At 36.3% G+C, this 17,412-nt stretch overlaps 1 protein-coding gene across 1 annotated transcript in view; it reads right to left on the minus strand.

The window, feature by feature from the left end:
- Positions 1–1,288: 1,288 nt before the first annotated feature.
- Positions 1,289–17,412, minus strand: part of LOC104619192 (attractin-like protein 1) — a 102,016-nt gene continuing 85,892 nt past the window's right edge. Inside the window, 2 exon segments of the mRNA XM_010284982.1 lie at positions 1,289–1,377; positions 14,063–14,217. Coding sequence (XP_010283284.1) covers positions 1,289–1,377; positions 14,063–14,217 — 244 coding nt within the window.

Here is a 17,412-nt window from a genome sequence, read left to right on the forward strand (position 1 = left end):
CAGCAAAACTGGAAGACTAGACTAGAGATCTAGTCTAGGGGGGGGGAATAAAAAAGGCTTTTTCACCTTGAATCTAATTCATTGAAAGTAACAGTTCTCTAATTATCAGACATAGCTTAGATGTCTTAAAATAACACAAATCAGAACGAAAAACTATCAGTCGTTGAATTCATTAATTCGAAGCAATTTTCTCTTAATGAAGGGTTCATTGATTAATTTCAAGTGCTCTGTGTACAGAGTTACTACTTACTGCTTTTTTTTTTAAATCAAACCTCTATTTCTTATTATTTTATAGATATAATTACTCCATTACATCTGGCCTATATAATACCCATATATAGAGGATCTGTAAGTTGCCCGCATATACTTAAATACTGAGTTTATTAGCACGATGAATAATGTAGAAGAGGAATGATCAGTAGTACAATGATCTGTAGTACTGCAGCTGTTGGGTATTAGGCCATTTGGCAACCAGCAATAGTAAAACTCACACAAGAAAACAGTAGAAATTTCTTTAAACCTGACTACAGTTTTCTACAACTTTTCCACCAAAAAGAAGACATACGTCCTACAGTTTTATCTTTGGAGACTGGGGCTCAGCAGTGACTTCAGCCACCAAATCCAGCAAACACCAGGTCCACTCCATCTCCCGTTTCTAGACAATGAGAGCTCTGAGCTCCTCTACTCACAAATTACATGAAAGTGTGCTACATTTTCGAGAGGATAAGAAATATACTTAATTTGGGGGTTGGACTAGATGACCTTTAAAGGTCCCTTCCAACGCAAACTATTCTATGATTCTATATAGTCTAGATTCTGGCAGGCTTTTTTCCTGCAAGTCGTTAATGATGATCACTGTATCAGTAGGTTCAGAATCTTGCTTTTTTCCAAGCAAATCTTCGCCACATGTTTTTGATTTTATGATTGTAGAAGAACAAGGAATTATAGCATGCTGCAAAGATAAAAAATATTTCTCTCATTACATTTAAAGTGAGGACTACAGAAGGTACTGAATTTCAAATTCAGTCTACTTCACAATACTGAGGAAACACCTCAGTACACTAGAAGGTTCATAGAAAATGCCATTGAACAGATTCCACAGCATATCAAATTGATCATTAGCTGTACTGATTACCTAAGACAAGTAAAGTCCCTGATGAGCACTACTTTTCACATTAATAAATTACATCAGTTTTATGTCATTGAACCATACTTCACATAGGTATAATTTCTGCCACAGTTTTTTCAGTCAGAAAAATATTCAGGAAAAATTTAAAATACACTTCATTTACCCATTACTGACAACAGCAGAGTGACCAAATCTGTTGACATCTCGATGCAGATTAGGTTTTGGTAAAATCTTCCATTCATCACAAGCTGAAAGACAAAACAAAAGCATATGAAAACATATATAAAGCAATTCCAGAAGTTTTCATCACAATATATGCAAAATGGATTTTATCAGACACTCTTTATGTTTTAAAAAATCAATGAACTTTATTGCCTATTTACCCTCCTTTCCCAGAGAAATCAGTGCAAGTAATTCCCACTGTCTCCACTGTAAAAACAAATGATCTACACCTCATGACCTTCAAAAGTTCTTAACATGCTTTCATCACTTATTGGTCTCAGGGACTCTGAAATAAAATCTGACTGACATACTTAAAACTATTCTTAATATCAGTTTCTAGGGTTTTTTTTTTTTTAAATTGTACTTCAAAATCAACAGGATTTGACAGACATTTTTTTCTGTTATCACTAGGTGAAAAATAAGCTGTTTTTTCCTACTCCTAATAATCTGCTTTGTTCTGCTGTTTAAATATGTTATTTATTGGGACTTCATAGGGTCTTCCTAGAGACTTTATTTGCAGTGATATGCATTTATCAATATATATTACAGATCAGTGATATACATGCGATCAGTCTTTAAACACACTCCATTAATGCCATTTTGTAATTTTTGGTCCTTCTTTTCATTTCTTTTTAAGTAGGCTTTGGATTTTTAGGTAGATCCCTCTTTTAAATGTATCACTGATGGATTTTCTGGAGAAAGGATTAATATGCATAAAGATTCTTCTACACTTCTAGAAATTGCAGGATTTGAGCATACTGCAGTCACTAGTTCAGAGAAGCTATATTTGCATTGCTCGAGAATAAATCAATAGCTACTCCTTTTAGATACATTTGGTGACTAGGTGCTCCAAGAACCTGTCAGAAACACTTATCTATCATTACATTTATCAGGGTCAGGGGACACTCGCAGAAGTGTCCCTTTATTATACAGTTCTCTGCCTTCACAGCCCATTTCAACACCCACACCACCACTGGCATAATTGTCATCAAGTGATCAGTAATATTGCCCTAATATTACACACCCTCAAACTAGCCAAAAGATTTCAATTCACATGTCTTTCATTGAACGTCTGCGACAGTAACCCTATTTTTCATAAGTGCTTTAAGATGAACTACCACTCCTCCAGCTGTGCAGTCCATCTCATTGTCTTACTTTTGGTACCTTGATTTAAGTATGCTACTAGTTATTTTCCTTTCACCAAGTATTTGAGATGAATATTGTACCAGTATCTTCACTTCAAATCAACCATTCAAGCATATTTCTTTTTGTACTGCTGTAGGAGTATTTACAAATGTGGCTTTGTTGTGGTTTCATATTTCTGTCCTGACTGGGATTTTAGTTTCTTTAGAACAATTAGTCCCTTCTTCATTATTTCCTACTTGAACTGTACTGACTTCAAATATTCAAATCCCACTAACAGAAATCGGGAGCATCTAGAGATTGAAACTTAAAGGAAATCCCCTTAAAAGGGAGCAAAGAAAGTACTTTTCTATAGATCAGGCAAAGCATTTCTAGAATTTGTCATCATATCAGATTTCAGAGGCACGTAGGGTAAACTTTCAGAAAAGCTTTTGTATCAGACAGAGGGTTACAGTCTTCTATTTTAAAAAAAAATCTGATATACATACAAAGATAAGGATTAAATCCAAAGTTGAAAAAGTGTTAAAGGGAGAGAGATGTCTCTAATTTCAACCAAATAAAAGTGTGGTTTTATTCTTAGATATATAATTATACATGCGCGCGCACACACACATATATATATATTTAGGTCTTTTATAATTACATTGTCCTTTCAGATATTCTCAGTGAAAACTTACTTGCATTTTGCCTTATCGTAGTTTGAACTCAGAACAAGACGATGCTTTTCCTTTTAAACCAGTAGCAAAGCTATCAATTTGGACTCTACGACACAAAAAGCCCTCTTTGCTCAGCATACTTTTCATAATATACAAAAGTGGATAGAATACATGCCTGTAGAAGCTGCACAAAGTTAGTACCACAAAGAAGTAGAAGTGTCATATCGAGACCAGCAGTCAGAAAAGGTTGCTGGCATACAGCAAGACCATGAGGAGCACATCTGAAACTTAACTTTTGCCAAGGTCTTAAGGCGATTATTATGTAGGTTGATTTTTTTTACCTAGTATTGCTGAATTCATTTACCTGTAAAATTCCAATGACAGTCATATTTAAATAAGGTATACTTACTTAATTTTAAAATTTGGAATAATTTATGCAAGTTATATGTGTAATTAAAAAATAAAGGAATATCACCATCAGACCACATATTTCAAGGAAGTCTGCTTAACATAAAAAATAAGAAATCAAAAAGAAACCCAAACACCCCTCTTCCCTCCCTCCCCAGCTTACAAAACAACAAAAATTCATGTTAGGAAATCCAAGAGGGATAAATTGTCCTCCAGGCTGGTGTCATACAGAGCCTAAGACACTCTAACTGCTGGCTATGCTGGTCCTGTTGCCGTTCCCACTGTCAGAACAGTTCATCTCTGCTAGTGCTGCTGTTCTGGCACTTCTAATGCAGAAAATCCACTTTGTCCACTTATGCCCTGTTTGCATACCATGCTGAAACAGCCTGGTGCAAGGTCACCCAAGGGTGGACTCGGCACGCGAGAGGGAGCACGACGGCAAAACTGCAGTAATACACATTGACTAGGCTTCGACGGAATCACAGCCTCAGCCCGCAAAGAGAGTCAGAGTGAGACTGTGGCTGTGATAGATAAACCAATTACATCTTTTTAGAAATATGAAATGGAAACTACAAGCACATTATTACTAGAGTAACACAGGTGGGTCCAAACAGCAATAATTTCAACATCAGATGGTAGACTCGTAATGAATTTACTAGTTTGAAGAAAAAGAAAGTACAGTAATTTTAATCCGCTGTCTTACAGGACCAATGCATCCTCAAAAATCTTGCCTCTTTCTCAACTTCTACCTTCTGTCACTATCATTGTTAACATTATATTATCATAAAGTCATGGTATTATTAATACACTTAATCTTTCACAATTGTTCTTTTTTTTTTTATTTCCTCTGCCTAAATGGCATGGTGAAAGTACATACATGCCAGAGAGATTTTGTTCCTGAAACAGTTTCAAGAGAAGACATCACATAACTAGGGCACCAATTAATAACTTATGATCACGAGTTTCAGATGAAGGTAGGAGTAGTACTAACATAAAAGTTGTGTATTCCCCATATCTCAGCACAACACTGGCATTTGATTGCTCCTTGGTGTATGAAATTCAGACTAAGCAGTATTATTTATCAGCAGTAAGTGATCAATACTCATTCATTCAATTTCTATTTCAAGAAAGTATTTCCATTTTAAAAGCTATAAAAAGCAAACATCTTAACACTACAACTGACCAGCAAAATCTTGCTGTTATACTTTAAAATCAAGTTCTTGCTGCTGTAAGTCATTGCACATTACCAGAAACAGCATGTTTGAGCTCATATGCCTCTGATGGTAAAAGAAACAATTTTTAAAAACCCCAAACTAAACTATCATCTGATCTTGGAAAGTTGTTGCTTTTTTTTATTATTTTTACAAACATATATACAAATATATAGTATTTCCTGTATTTAGAAATTTATTTAAGGAGAAGTGGGATTTAATGCTGAAAGAAAACCATGAACGCATAATCAAGTCCAGTTTTGAGATAAGAACCCTTGAGGGTTGAAGATATAATAATTTCTTTCTTGCTGATGGTATTTGTCAAACTGGCAGGTCTTTTCAATAAAGTACAAGAAAAAAAGGGGGAGGGAAGCATGTTACAAATAGCCTTCCCTCTTATCTCCTCCTAGCCTTCTCAATGACTACTGAACGGAACATTGTGCAAGAATAATACTTTTGGCTCAGCTTTAAATTCCTGATCTGAGTTTCTCTGTACAGATTGGTTAATACAAACTACAGATAGTTACCAACTGATTTTTGTTGAGATTTTGTGAAGAATCAAATAGAATTCATCTGTGCCCACCATCTTCAGACTTCTTTTGAACATTTCAGAGTACACAAATTTCCAGACTTACTGTACAGTTCCAAGAAGAAAGTGACAAACAGCAAGCACAGTATAATTTTCAACATTATCGATATTACAGCCTTCTGTGCATTGTATTTGTTGTATTAAGTCTAATAACACTGGTAAGCTCTATGGAGTAAAGAATAAAATACTTTCCTCTGTAAAGATGTCATGCACAAGTATTATACAGCTAGTAAGTGGAAGATACGGTATTGGTTGTATTTACCATTGTCTCTCTATGTATCCAGGTACAATATATATATAGCACATGGAAGCATATACTGCTTCTAATAGAAAGAGTTACTAAGCAGATGAAGGGGTGATACTATTCATTCCAAACTGATTAGCAGAATTTTCAGTCACTGAAAAGTACAAGGAGTAATACAGGGGCTTTTCTTCCTATTAGTAAGGCTTCTACTTCAAAAACAATATATCATTATAAGAAAAACATTAGACTCAGTCTACATCAAATGGTTACCAGACGGTACAGAAGTGGCTCAGCGTGAATTCGCCAGCCACACAAATTACTTATGTGATGAAACACGCCACAAAAATGCACCAGGTTTGAGGTGATTCAGCCCATGCTGGCAGAGAAAAACCCAGTGGAACGTTGCACGGGGTAGCGTCCCCCAGGGTCCGCACTCCAACAGGACAGCCCCCAACACCCTATCCTTTGTCCAGTCACCTGGATCCTCCTCGTCTACATCCTACTGCCAATATCGCATTACTGGTATCAGACAGGATGACCAAGGTATTTTATAGAAACCGTTCTCAATGGTGCAACAGGAATGACGATTTTACAGAGCTTGAACTCAGGCGGGAATCTAGGCTGTCTACAAGGGACATAGAGACACAGAGAAGGGGTCCCTGAGAATTCACTGGGGACCATTAAGGCTCCATTGCTGAGATCACTGAAAATACAACCAGTTACATCAAAGGTACTATAATACCATATACAGCAGGGCAAGAGGAACATATATACAGTATGTAGTATATATTATACTACTATATATACACCTACCAGTATAATGTATTCATACATTACTAGAATGTTTCCTGGGATGATTTTATAGAAAAGTAACAACAACATTTCTAATCAACATTGTCACATCAGCAAAATACTCTCATGTAGTTAAATATTTTAAAGCAAATCTAAGATCAGATTTACCAAAATGTGACTGAAGGAAAAATAGGGGAAATACAGCATCCTAGCTCCGTTAGTCCTGCAAGTCTTTTTATGAGTGACTTTTGCTCTTTAGACATACAGTTCCACACACCATTAAAAACCTGTTTAGGAGTGTAGGGCAGCATGAAGTTTGCACTTACCATTCATGTTTGATTTTGAACAATGTATTACTTAAACGTTAGGGCAGAACTGAAGCAGACAGAAGTTAACACAGCTCCATTAAATTCATGTTTGAATTAAGTTAATAAAGCAGTTTCAAAAATTATAGAAGTTGAGCATCCAACTCTCTCCAGTTCAAATTTTGATTTATGAAAGTCTAAGAGAACTGCACATCTACAGGCTGTTTTAAAGGCAATTACTCTCCCCTGTCTTCATCTGATTTATTAAATGTATTACAGACATCTCAATTATTTTCAACAGTTAAGAAGACTATGAGAATGACCCTGAAAATCTTAACAACTCACTCCCAAGTCTACAAAATTTTGTAAAGAATATAACAGAACATCAGGGAACTGAAATATTCCCTTTGCAGAAAGCACTATAGAAACTCAGATGAAAAACTCTAAGCATTGAAAAGAAAAGCTTACTTACACCTCATCTTCATTTTCCTCCCTCATCCTGCAATGCCCAATACCGCACTTAAGACTGAACAGAAGCACCATGCCCACTCAGAACTTGCAGGTGGAACTCTCGAAGTGACACTCTTACTGTTCCCTTTAAAGGTTTCATACTTCCAAAGCATGACAAAAGGAAAATGACTTATTTTATATAGTCTAGTAGTAGTTAGAGTAATGCTCCAAGATATAGGAGGCACAGGTTCATTTTCTACCCAATGGGATTTAAACCTACAGCTTTCGTCTCTGAGGAAAGTGCCCTAACTGTTCAAGCTAGGCAACTCTTCACTACTCCAAGTTAATATTGTTCTATTGAACAGAAAAATAAATAAGTTAGTATTGTTAGAAGTAGGGAGCAAAAGTTGTTAGGACTGTCTCTAAGAAAAGGGGTGACCAGTGTTCCGTACTTTGTAAAGTATCACATTGGTATTTCTGCACTGGCAGGCTGGTTTAGCCACAACCTCTTCCTACACTTGGAACTATGCTTTAAGAAAGGTATATGAAACTACCTACTTTCTGATTACATTATCAAATCATTTCTCAGTTTTAAAGTATTTAAATAGATTGGAAATGCCAATGTATTGATTCTGCTCAATGACACCCTCTGTAACACCCGCAGCACAGCCTTACGTATTACATAGAATCCAATGTCAGATTATGGTTGTATGCTCTCTTTACGTATTTCCAGTAACTACTCAGTTAGTTTTACTCTGGTAAAAGAAGAAATGTTGGTTCACAAAAATTCTGATTATATGTGTCCAATTAATCTGGTTCTGAATACTCATAAAATATAATCTAAATTACTTTCCTAAGCTCTGACTGGAATAGAAACACAAGAATTTTAAGCACGGGGGGCGGTTATCTGCAGTTGGACTGAAAACAAGTTCTTCAACATGCATGTGTGCACGTGCCTGTATATACATACATATAAATAAGTATTTAATACATAACATGTATATAAATATACAGTGTGGTGGTTGAGTTTTTTAATTTTAAGTAGTAATTCAGCAGGTTCCCCAGGGTGAAAATTAAGCTCTCCTTCAGAAAATTAAAACCCAGATGGACACGGCCTTCCAACTACCCATCTACACATTTAGAGAGAGGGAAGCTTTCCAGTAATTCTCATGTCATACAAATTATAAATCAGATTTATACAATACATTTATCAGCACTGTAGCATTAATTACAGGGAAGCCTAAGGAAAAAAGACACATGATGTGTTTTTTAAACCTTCATACCGGATACAAAGACTGAGGACAAACGTGAAGAAACAAAGCTGTAAGGCTGCATCCCTCTTTTCTTCCCAAGCCTAAAGGAGAGAAGAGAGCAAGGTAGGATTCTTGCTCCAAATCTGGTTACCGGACATAATCTTGTTCCAGAGAGCTGCTTGTTGGTAGAGCCCAGGAGATAGAGTGTGACTGAATATTCACAATGTAACTTCTGGTATTTTTCAGGCCAGTATCAGAGAATTCTGTTTTCTCTGGGAGGGCTTTCCATGATTGTTACAATACCAGAATGCCAACAGCAGCAAGAAGAATCCATGATAGTCTTCAGCTCATCTCAGTTACACTGGAGCCCACTTGATAGTTAATTCATGGATGTTCAAATTCATGTAAATATTTGTAGAAAGCGTATCCTCAGATTTTCCTAACTTGCACCAAATAATTCTTAGTCATGGCCAAAGAATGAGATATCTTCATGAAGTGGTTTCATTTTGTTAATAAATGTTTAAAAAAATTAAGAACTACTTTGCATAGAATTTTATTTATTTCACTACTCTTATCCCTTCACAGAATTCAGCCCAGTTATTGAGATGTGTGCTCATTAGACTAACTTCTCCAAAATAATACTTTCCTTGGAGCAAGAGTTGGACTAGATTTTTTTTCATGGTAGACAGATCACCATGGTTTGTCTCTGAAGTGTGTTCTGTCTCTTAAACAATGTATATAATTAAGTTAATCATGTATTCAGAAAAAACTCCCCAGCACACTAGCCTGGTTGAAACACTCTACCACTATGTAGGCAGAAAACACAGTGGTGGACTTGAGGCCAACAGTAACTGACTCATGTGATTTTGTTCCTGAAGAAAAAAAAAGCAGACTGAGCTAATGTCAAACTTTGTATGAAGAAGAAAACATAAGCAAAACATCAGTAATGACACATCAATCTTCTTTCTAGTTCTATTACACATTTACTTAAACTAATCTCTGCAGGATCTAAGCACTTTGTAGAACTTAGTCAGCGGTGATTATCTACTTCGTTCCTACCACAGCTCACTCTCCCAAAGGTATGCGATTTTTATATATTACAAAGCAATGCTACGGAACTGGGGAACTCAGGGTACAGGTCCTAATATAATTTCCCACTTACACAGCAAAGACTGAAGAATAAGATAGTATCTTATTTTGAAAGATAAATCCCTATTAATTAATTACAAGTATGCAGCCAGATTTTCTGATACACACATCCCAGTTTGCATTAACTGTCATTATGATGTACGATGTCTATACACAAACTGTCCTTTGCATATGTAACTTCCTGATTTCCAAAGAGCTGTCATGGAGCACAGATTTTCACAATCAGCGCATATATATATTTTTGCTATATACACCTATTCAAATTCCTTTTCTAAATGAGAACACTGCTACAAGTATCTTTCAAAATGCTGTAATGGAAGAACTGAATAAACATCCTATGTTGAACAATGACATTACATCCGTAATAGGCAGGATCTTACCAGCTGAGGCCCTTCAGCTTCTTTTTACATACTGAACAGGTAAGTACGGCATTCCAGTGAAGAGTAGATACAGAAAAGCCATAACCAACATCAGTTAGAAACCTGCAGGTCAACCACAGCATCCAAGACTGAGGCCAATGGCAGCCCTGTCCCCATTGCCAAGGTTCCTTTTTCAGCATAATGTAAGTAATAACAGCACGGCCAGAAAATACCTCACCTCTTTGAGGATAACCATTTGTGGCTCTTTAAAGAGCTGCCAGAGCAACTTGGCAGCAAGTCTGGTCTTGGTAAAATATCATAGGACAAAAGCATTCCAAAGGCCAGGTTTCTAAAGCTCATTTTACGCAGCAGACTTCTCATCATATAAGTATGTTCACTGCTATTTAAGTAAACACACCAAACAATATTAAATTATGAAAATTAGGGCATCATAATAGTTTTTATAACATCTCCAGATCTCTGAGTCTTTATCTTTAACAAATATATTCAGATGCAGTTAAAATGACTGAATTGAGCGCTTGACTTGTGACACTTACATTTAACTGTTTAAAACTGATACATGTAGACGAAGTTCAGTACCTAGAGAGCAATGACTGAATCCAGAAAAGGAAAAAAGAGCAACTCTGTCCTACATTTGATAAAATCAATTGATCTCTGGAGAAACTCAGCTCCCTCCATTGACTACAGGAGGAGTCTGGATTACCAGATTGTATTAGAAACCAACCTTTTAGACAGCTGAATTTAACTGAGATTAATCCCCCAAAATCGTTATTTCACATTCATATGAAAAAGAGTAAGCATTTTCATGGGTAATAAAAATCTGAAGCAATCTATCCATAAGACTATGTCCACATATAGTAAGAGATATAATCAGAAGTACTCTATAGCCCAACTTGAACATAAATAGCATAGGGTCTATCTCCAGGATTCAGCTGGTTTCCAGACAGCACCCATTTTTTACAAGACAGAGCAGAACACTCCATCACTTGCAAGGTATCTAGGAAACTTGATACTGATAGCATCATATATTTTTTTCTTCCAAGCACTGTTCAAAAACTCGTGATACAAAGTAAATAAAATTCAGAAACATACACATTTCATAATTATTTAATTCTTAGTAAAATAAGTATTTACTCTTTTCTGAAAAAGTATGTCTTTATCTAATATGTGCTGTGAGATCGTGTTTTTAATTTAGTGAAATGAATAATAGAGAAGATTAAGTCTGAATCAAATATTTCTTCATAGATTTAATTTTTTTAAGAGTAATTACTACATCCGTTTCTTTCATACTTCATCAGTTTGATAACACATGGAAAATGTGACTTGCAAGAAAATACAAATATCATATTAAACATTGTAATCAACCAGAAAAAACAAAATATTGTTCCAACTAAAAAAAAAGCATACAACATATTCATGGAGTAGGATAAAAAACTCCTGGTGCATGAAAGGCACAAAGTTATATTTATTCAAATCCTGGGACTCATACTATTGATTCTCAAGTGCACATTCTACAAGTAAATGTCGACCAATAAGTAATATTATCCTCTCAAATGAGGAGGGAGCTCTGTTTCATTAAAAATTAAAACCAGATGTAAACTGAAGTGAGAACAAAAATCAATAGCTCACACCATCAGATGCCTACAAGGAACTACAGAATATGTAATACAGGGACATAGAAAAAAAATCAACTGTTCTGAAAAGGCATTATTTGCACACTCTGCGAAACTGGCAGGAAATAACACATATATGCTTCACATACTTAACTTACTGATTATTTTCATATGAAAGCAAACACATTGCATTGATATCTACACAGAAAGCCATGAAGAGCCATCAACCAGTCCTATGAAAAGGATCATGTCTCACCCTCTTCTACCACTATAGTCAGCTGATAAACGGTTGCCAAAAATAGATCCAGGCACTACCCACAGGCTATTCTCAACAGGATCATGCACGAGTCCATTTCCCAGACTGCTCTGACACATTTCTCAGTTTTTAGCCCCCAGGACAAGTGGCTATGCTTTTTGGCCCAAATACGATCTGTGTATTTATATTTGCAGCCTGTACATAAAATATGGACATGAACATTAGGGAAGGGAAAACCTATTTATGGTAAGAACAGTAGTGGCAATAAACAAGACAGGTAACAGATTATGAAGTCATTAAATTCCCTTAGATTTACAGCCTCCACAATCCTATAGGGAGGCTTTTCCATAACTGCACAGCTCTAATGGGTTGAAACATTCAACAGACTGAAAGCTTACACCCATCTAAGACTCAGCTTGAGACCGTACTTTAAACAGTTTTCTTCTAAAGTGTATTTTTATCATATATTTATACACAACAATCTTTTCTGCTCTCAGACACTCTCTTGCAAAATTAAATATACCACATCCTTTTACTATCTCCTAAAGACTCCTCATGCTTCAGTCGGCCTTAATACCACTTGCCATGCAGAGCCCTGTTTGCATTTGTCTTTCTCAAACATGCATTGACAAACTTCTACAAAAATACCCAGGACCTTGAGAATGGCATGGATGCCTCTTTCGTTCTGTCAGTTAGGACTGCATAGGCCACTTCCACAGCCACATGCCACTCCCGACTCAGACACACAAGCCTCTGTCATTTCCTTCAGTTTGTAGGAAATTATAAGAAATTATAAGAATTTTCTCCTAAGTCTATGACTTGCACCTTGTTCCATTAAATATTATCTTGTGTTAACTGTCATTTCCCATCACCTCATTCTCCCTGAATGACAGTCCAGCCTCCTCCCAACCAGTTGTCAGCAAGTACTTGGGAGGTTCTTTTGTTACTATTCACTTCTACTTTTGAACTCTGATAACTGGGAGTGAATTCTGTATTTTGGTATTTATACTGCATACTAGCAGGCTGTGGTTCTTCAGAAGTAAACTTATTTTTAGTACCATCCTCCTAAGACTTCTTATGTCCCATGAAACTAAGCACAAAGAGCTTAGCCATTTTCATTGTGCTGTTTTCCAAGGAAATACAGTTTATCCTTAATATAACAATGCAAAAGTATTCCATAGTCTATTATTGCCGTGATTCATTTAATGTAGTTATTCTATTAGTCTATATGGAGGAGTGTCGCCCAGAATTTTCCTCCCACTCAGCAAGATTGCTCATGCTAGACTGTGGGTGGGGTATTGCTCCATGTGAAACAGACATTTACTGAGGCAGATATCCCGATCAAGTAATGCATTTCAGTCTTGAAGGCAGGAATCTTTTAATTAATACTCTAATCTGAAACGCAAGGAAGAGGCAGGAGGTGGGGAGAGCAACATGTCAGAGGAAGATATCCAGCAAAATCCATGCATCTCAGCTATCAGCCCCAACCTGTACCTATTCAGCTACAAACAGCTACCTACCACAGTCTCCCAAGAGGCTGTTTCTCTACACTCCGCTTCTTGTGGTACGGACTTCCTATGTTTCCAGACTGTTCTTCAGCTTGTGGCAGCTCCACCTTTCCCCGTTTCATGAGCATCATCACCTGACTACCCCTGCCTTGCCTTTCAGACTGCTGCTTACCTTGGCTTCTCCACTCCCTGATTTTCAATTCAGACCCATTGTGGTGCCTTGATATAAGTACTGAGCAATACATGTTCCAAACTGCCACTAAATCCAAAACTTTTTAGGAACCCTCTAGTGTTACTTGGAGGGAAATGTTTTGCTTTCAGGTTTGGAGGAGTTTTCTGTGTTTTGTTTTTAAATTCCAGCATCATATTGTATTAGTACTATGTAGATATTCGGGGGGGGGAATCAATCAACACTTGGAGGTAATAACCACTAGGGTCTCTGTTCAACACACTTCCCTAACATCAAAAGGCATTAATTTTTGTAATTCATTTAGCAACATATCTGCTATGTTATAAGACAATGGTAGGCACATTTTCAAAAACTGATCCTTTTAGGTACTATGCTTCTTCCCACAAACCCAGAACTTTATGGACTATTATGGAACAAAAACCTGTTTTCAATTTTACAATATAATTTATAAATAACTTGAAGGCGTTTGGGATCTAGACTTTAAAGAATCACGCTAGATGGACTTGAGAAAGCAACACTATGCTATTTAAGCCTCAAATAAGAAAAATACAATACAATACATACCTATATCATATGCCAGAAAGTCAGCAGAAAAGCACTTTGCACCATTACTCAGGGAAGTATCATTATGAGTGTTGCCACCAAAAATGAGCATAGCTCCATTGATTAAAACAGCTGAATGAAGGTACCTTGCAAAACCACTCTCTTTCAAAATAGTCCTGCAAAATAGAAGACTAAATTAATACATAGTAACACTTGAAAAACTATATATACACATCAAGGATACTTATAGATGAAAACAACATAAAATACAAGGAAAACACTAAACTAAAGCTATTACTCAGTAAATATGATGAAACATATTCTGATTGTTTGTATGATTATGAATTTTCTCATGTTAAAACAAACATATTTAGCATTAATTTAAAATGTCATCCTTTATTTTTATTCGAAATTCAGTTTATCAAATAACATACTGGAAGTAAATTCTATCATGTTTACAATCTTCAGAATTGAGTAATGATATGGCAAATTTTACTCAAAACTGAATGAAAATGCATTCATAGTATTAATTCCTATTCTTATACATTCTTAGCCATGTTGGGTTTTGCTGAAGAAATGCAAAAAAGAATTCTTTAGAAGGCTAAATAATCTTTAGACCATCCTAAGTATTGGATTTTTTTTTAATGAGCTGAACACTCAGACCTGGAAAAGAAATGGTAGAAGGCATTCTAAGTCATTCTAGTTATGACAAAAAACACTTGCACTGCTTCATAAATATATTCAGGCCGGCAGACTCAAACATACAGAATTTCAGTACCAAAAAACAAAGTCCACGCACATTGAGTCTTTGATATCTCTTCATTCATTTTAGCCTGTGCAGTCTGCTCTGCGCCAGAGGAATAACATGGGCTCAACAGGAGCCAAGGGCTACCAATATTACAGTCTTAGAGTGGCAGGTGTGGGGCTAGTAGAAAGAACAGAATACAAGCTTGATTCAGTCACAGCAAATAAATCTTACCAATGGAGAGTGCAACTATTTGTGAGTTTTGCCAGCTTGAATTAGTTAGATAGACCAGTTGTAGATATGTTTGTGAAGAGCTGATTAGATCAGCAGTACAGAATATTATTTGCATTCCCCTAATAACCTTTTGTCTCAGTAATCTAACAGTTTTCAAGTTTAGACTCTCACTTTCACTTGTGTTACTGCATGCTGCTCACACCTACAATTAAACTGTTTTGTCATTCGTTTCCTATAATGAACATATTGGCTTGACAATCTTTCCTTCTGATTGAATAACGCTGTCTCTTGAATCACACTGATAACATTTGTTCAATATTTTTATATCATCATAGGGTTTGGGGGAGTGGGTTTAAAATATGTCTCATTGTTTTGACATAATGATGTAAATCAATCAATAAACTTGAGATATTTTTTTAAGTGATAAGACATATCTTTAAGCAAGCTGAGAGGAAGGCATTAAACCTAAGTTCCCATGGTGTCACTTAAATAGTCCCTCCTTCTCCTAGAAATTATCATCAAAGAAAATATCAAAGACTAAATGAAAGTAAACGAGATTTTTTTGTTGTTGTTGCTTGAAAATGTGGTAATTCCTTCAAGCCAGCAGCATAACATCAATGTGCTTCTGTTTTTAACCCTTTTTTTATGTTCTGTTAAGTGACTTGCATTTTTGCTGTGTACTTCTGATTAAAATACTTCAAAAATAGAGTACCACGTAGGTGTGTTTTCATAACCAGGAATTAGCTTGACATAGAATACTTACAGTACCTATCCAGAAAAATCTGATATTAGGTTTCAACTCACCAGTTAGCAACACACAAAATTAGGAATGACAAGGAAATAGAACAAGACATTATTTTTAACAGCTATCTTCAACGAGTAATGGAGGAATACTGCTGCTATAAGTTGAAAGAACGCTAATGAACTAAGAACATGTTGTCCTTATCCGTTTGGACTGTAGAGTTTTCTGTCTTTTGCTTTACCAGTTGTCTATAGCTCCTACCTTCTAGTTTACATTAACTGCAATACACTAGGCCCTGTCTTGAGTATCCTGCCTCACAGCTGTCTACAAACAGTTGTCTTGACCACTAAAGGCCTTAAGTCGTACACTGTTCGGGGGAAAACTAAGGATTCTCTCCTCTCAACAGCAGATAGAACAGCAATCCCCACAGTTTTTCTGTGGGCTGTTCATTTTTCTACTTGTCACCCAACTGCATTGCCCCAGCTCTGGTCACTACATTGTACAGGGGTTGTTTTCCTTAATTTTTGCATAGTGTGTGCTGAGCTTCATCCCTCCTGGTAACAGTAACTTTTCCCCAAGATTCAGCAGAAGCGGAAGTGTAATACAGACCGAGTTTGTTAATTTGGCCATGATTTTCACTATTCATTAGCATGACTGATGAGACAGCAGACTTCAGAACTCTCCACTACATATCAACCCTATGCAAATTATGTGAATCTCAGTAAACTTTACACTGAATTTCATTATTTATGCACATATATGTATATCTGCAAACGTTAGTCCACATTAACTATACCGATGCCAAGTGTTGCGTACAGCAGCACGACATTATAACAGTAATAAAAATACCCAGGAGCCAGCAAGTGCTTCCGCTGTTTCAGGCCATTATCTGAGCCCAGCACCTGAGCAGAACCCTGCAGCAGTGTGCAAGTAATGCACAGTAATGCAGGTATTACACACGTTGTAATTCTCCATCATGTATTAGAAATAATGTTCACACTAGGAATTAAGATACCTCCCCCTCACATTCCAAGAAATATAAAACTTACGCCCAATTGCTAAGAAAAAGAAAACCCACGTGCCACTGAATAAAACAAGTAACCAGTTTTGTATGCCAAGATTTAGTGAAGCACATGAACCTCGGCCAGATCAGGCAGAGAAACGGAGAGTTAGCGAGTGCAAGATGAAGACAGAGAGAGTGAGGACAAGCCAATGTGAGTGCCAAAAAAGCCATGTACACGAGCATGAGAAAGTCACCATGATTCCACCTCTTCCTCACGCCCCACCTAGTCAGTTCAGGCTCAGTTACCTCACTAAGTGCTTTGAATACTGATTATAAGATGTCACAGATATAGTAAAAGATTTTATTACTACGTGTCATTACCCCATCCTCTCAGCCAGTTTTCAATCCCATAGTACAACTGACTTCCAGTGTAATACTGATGAAACAAGTAAGAGTTATGTTCTCTACAAGTTGCAGAGAATGCCACAGTAGTGTAGATAGAAGCATTGGTTATTAGTTTTTATATAAATAATGAATAAAAATAATTCTATTATTATTATTATTATTATTATATTGTTGAACAGACCTTCAAAGGATGTATCACTTTGTTCCAAGAATGGAGTATAATAAGAGAGCATTAAAATGCC

Source organism: Phaethon lepturus, unplaced genomic scaffold (genome assembly GCF_000687285.1).
Source record: "Phaethon lepturus isolate BGI_N335 unplaced genomic scaffold, ASM68728v1 scaffold16304, whole genome shotgun sequence".
Classification (NCBI taxonomy): Eukaryota; Metazoa; Chordata; class Aves; order Phaethontiformes; family Phaethontidae; genus Phaethon; species Phaethon lepturus.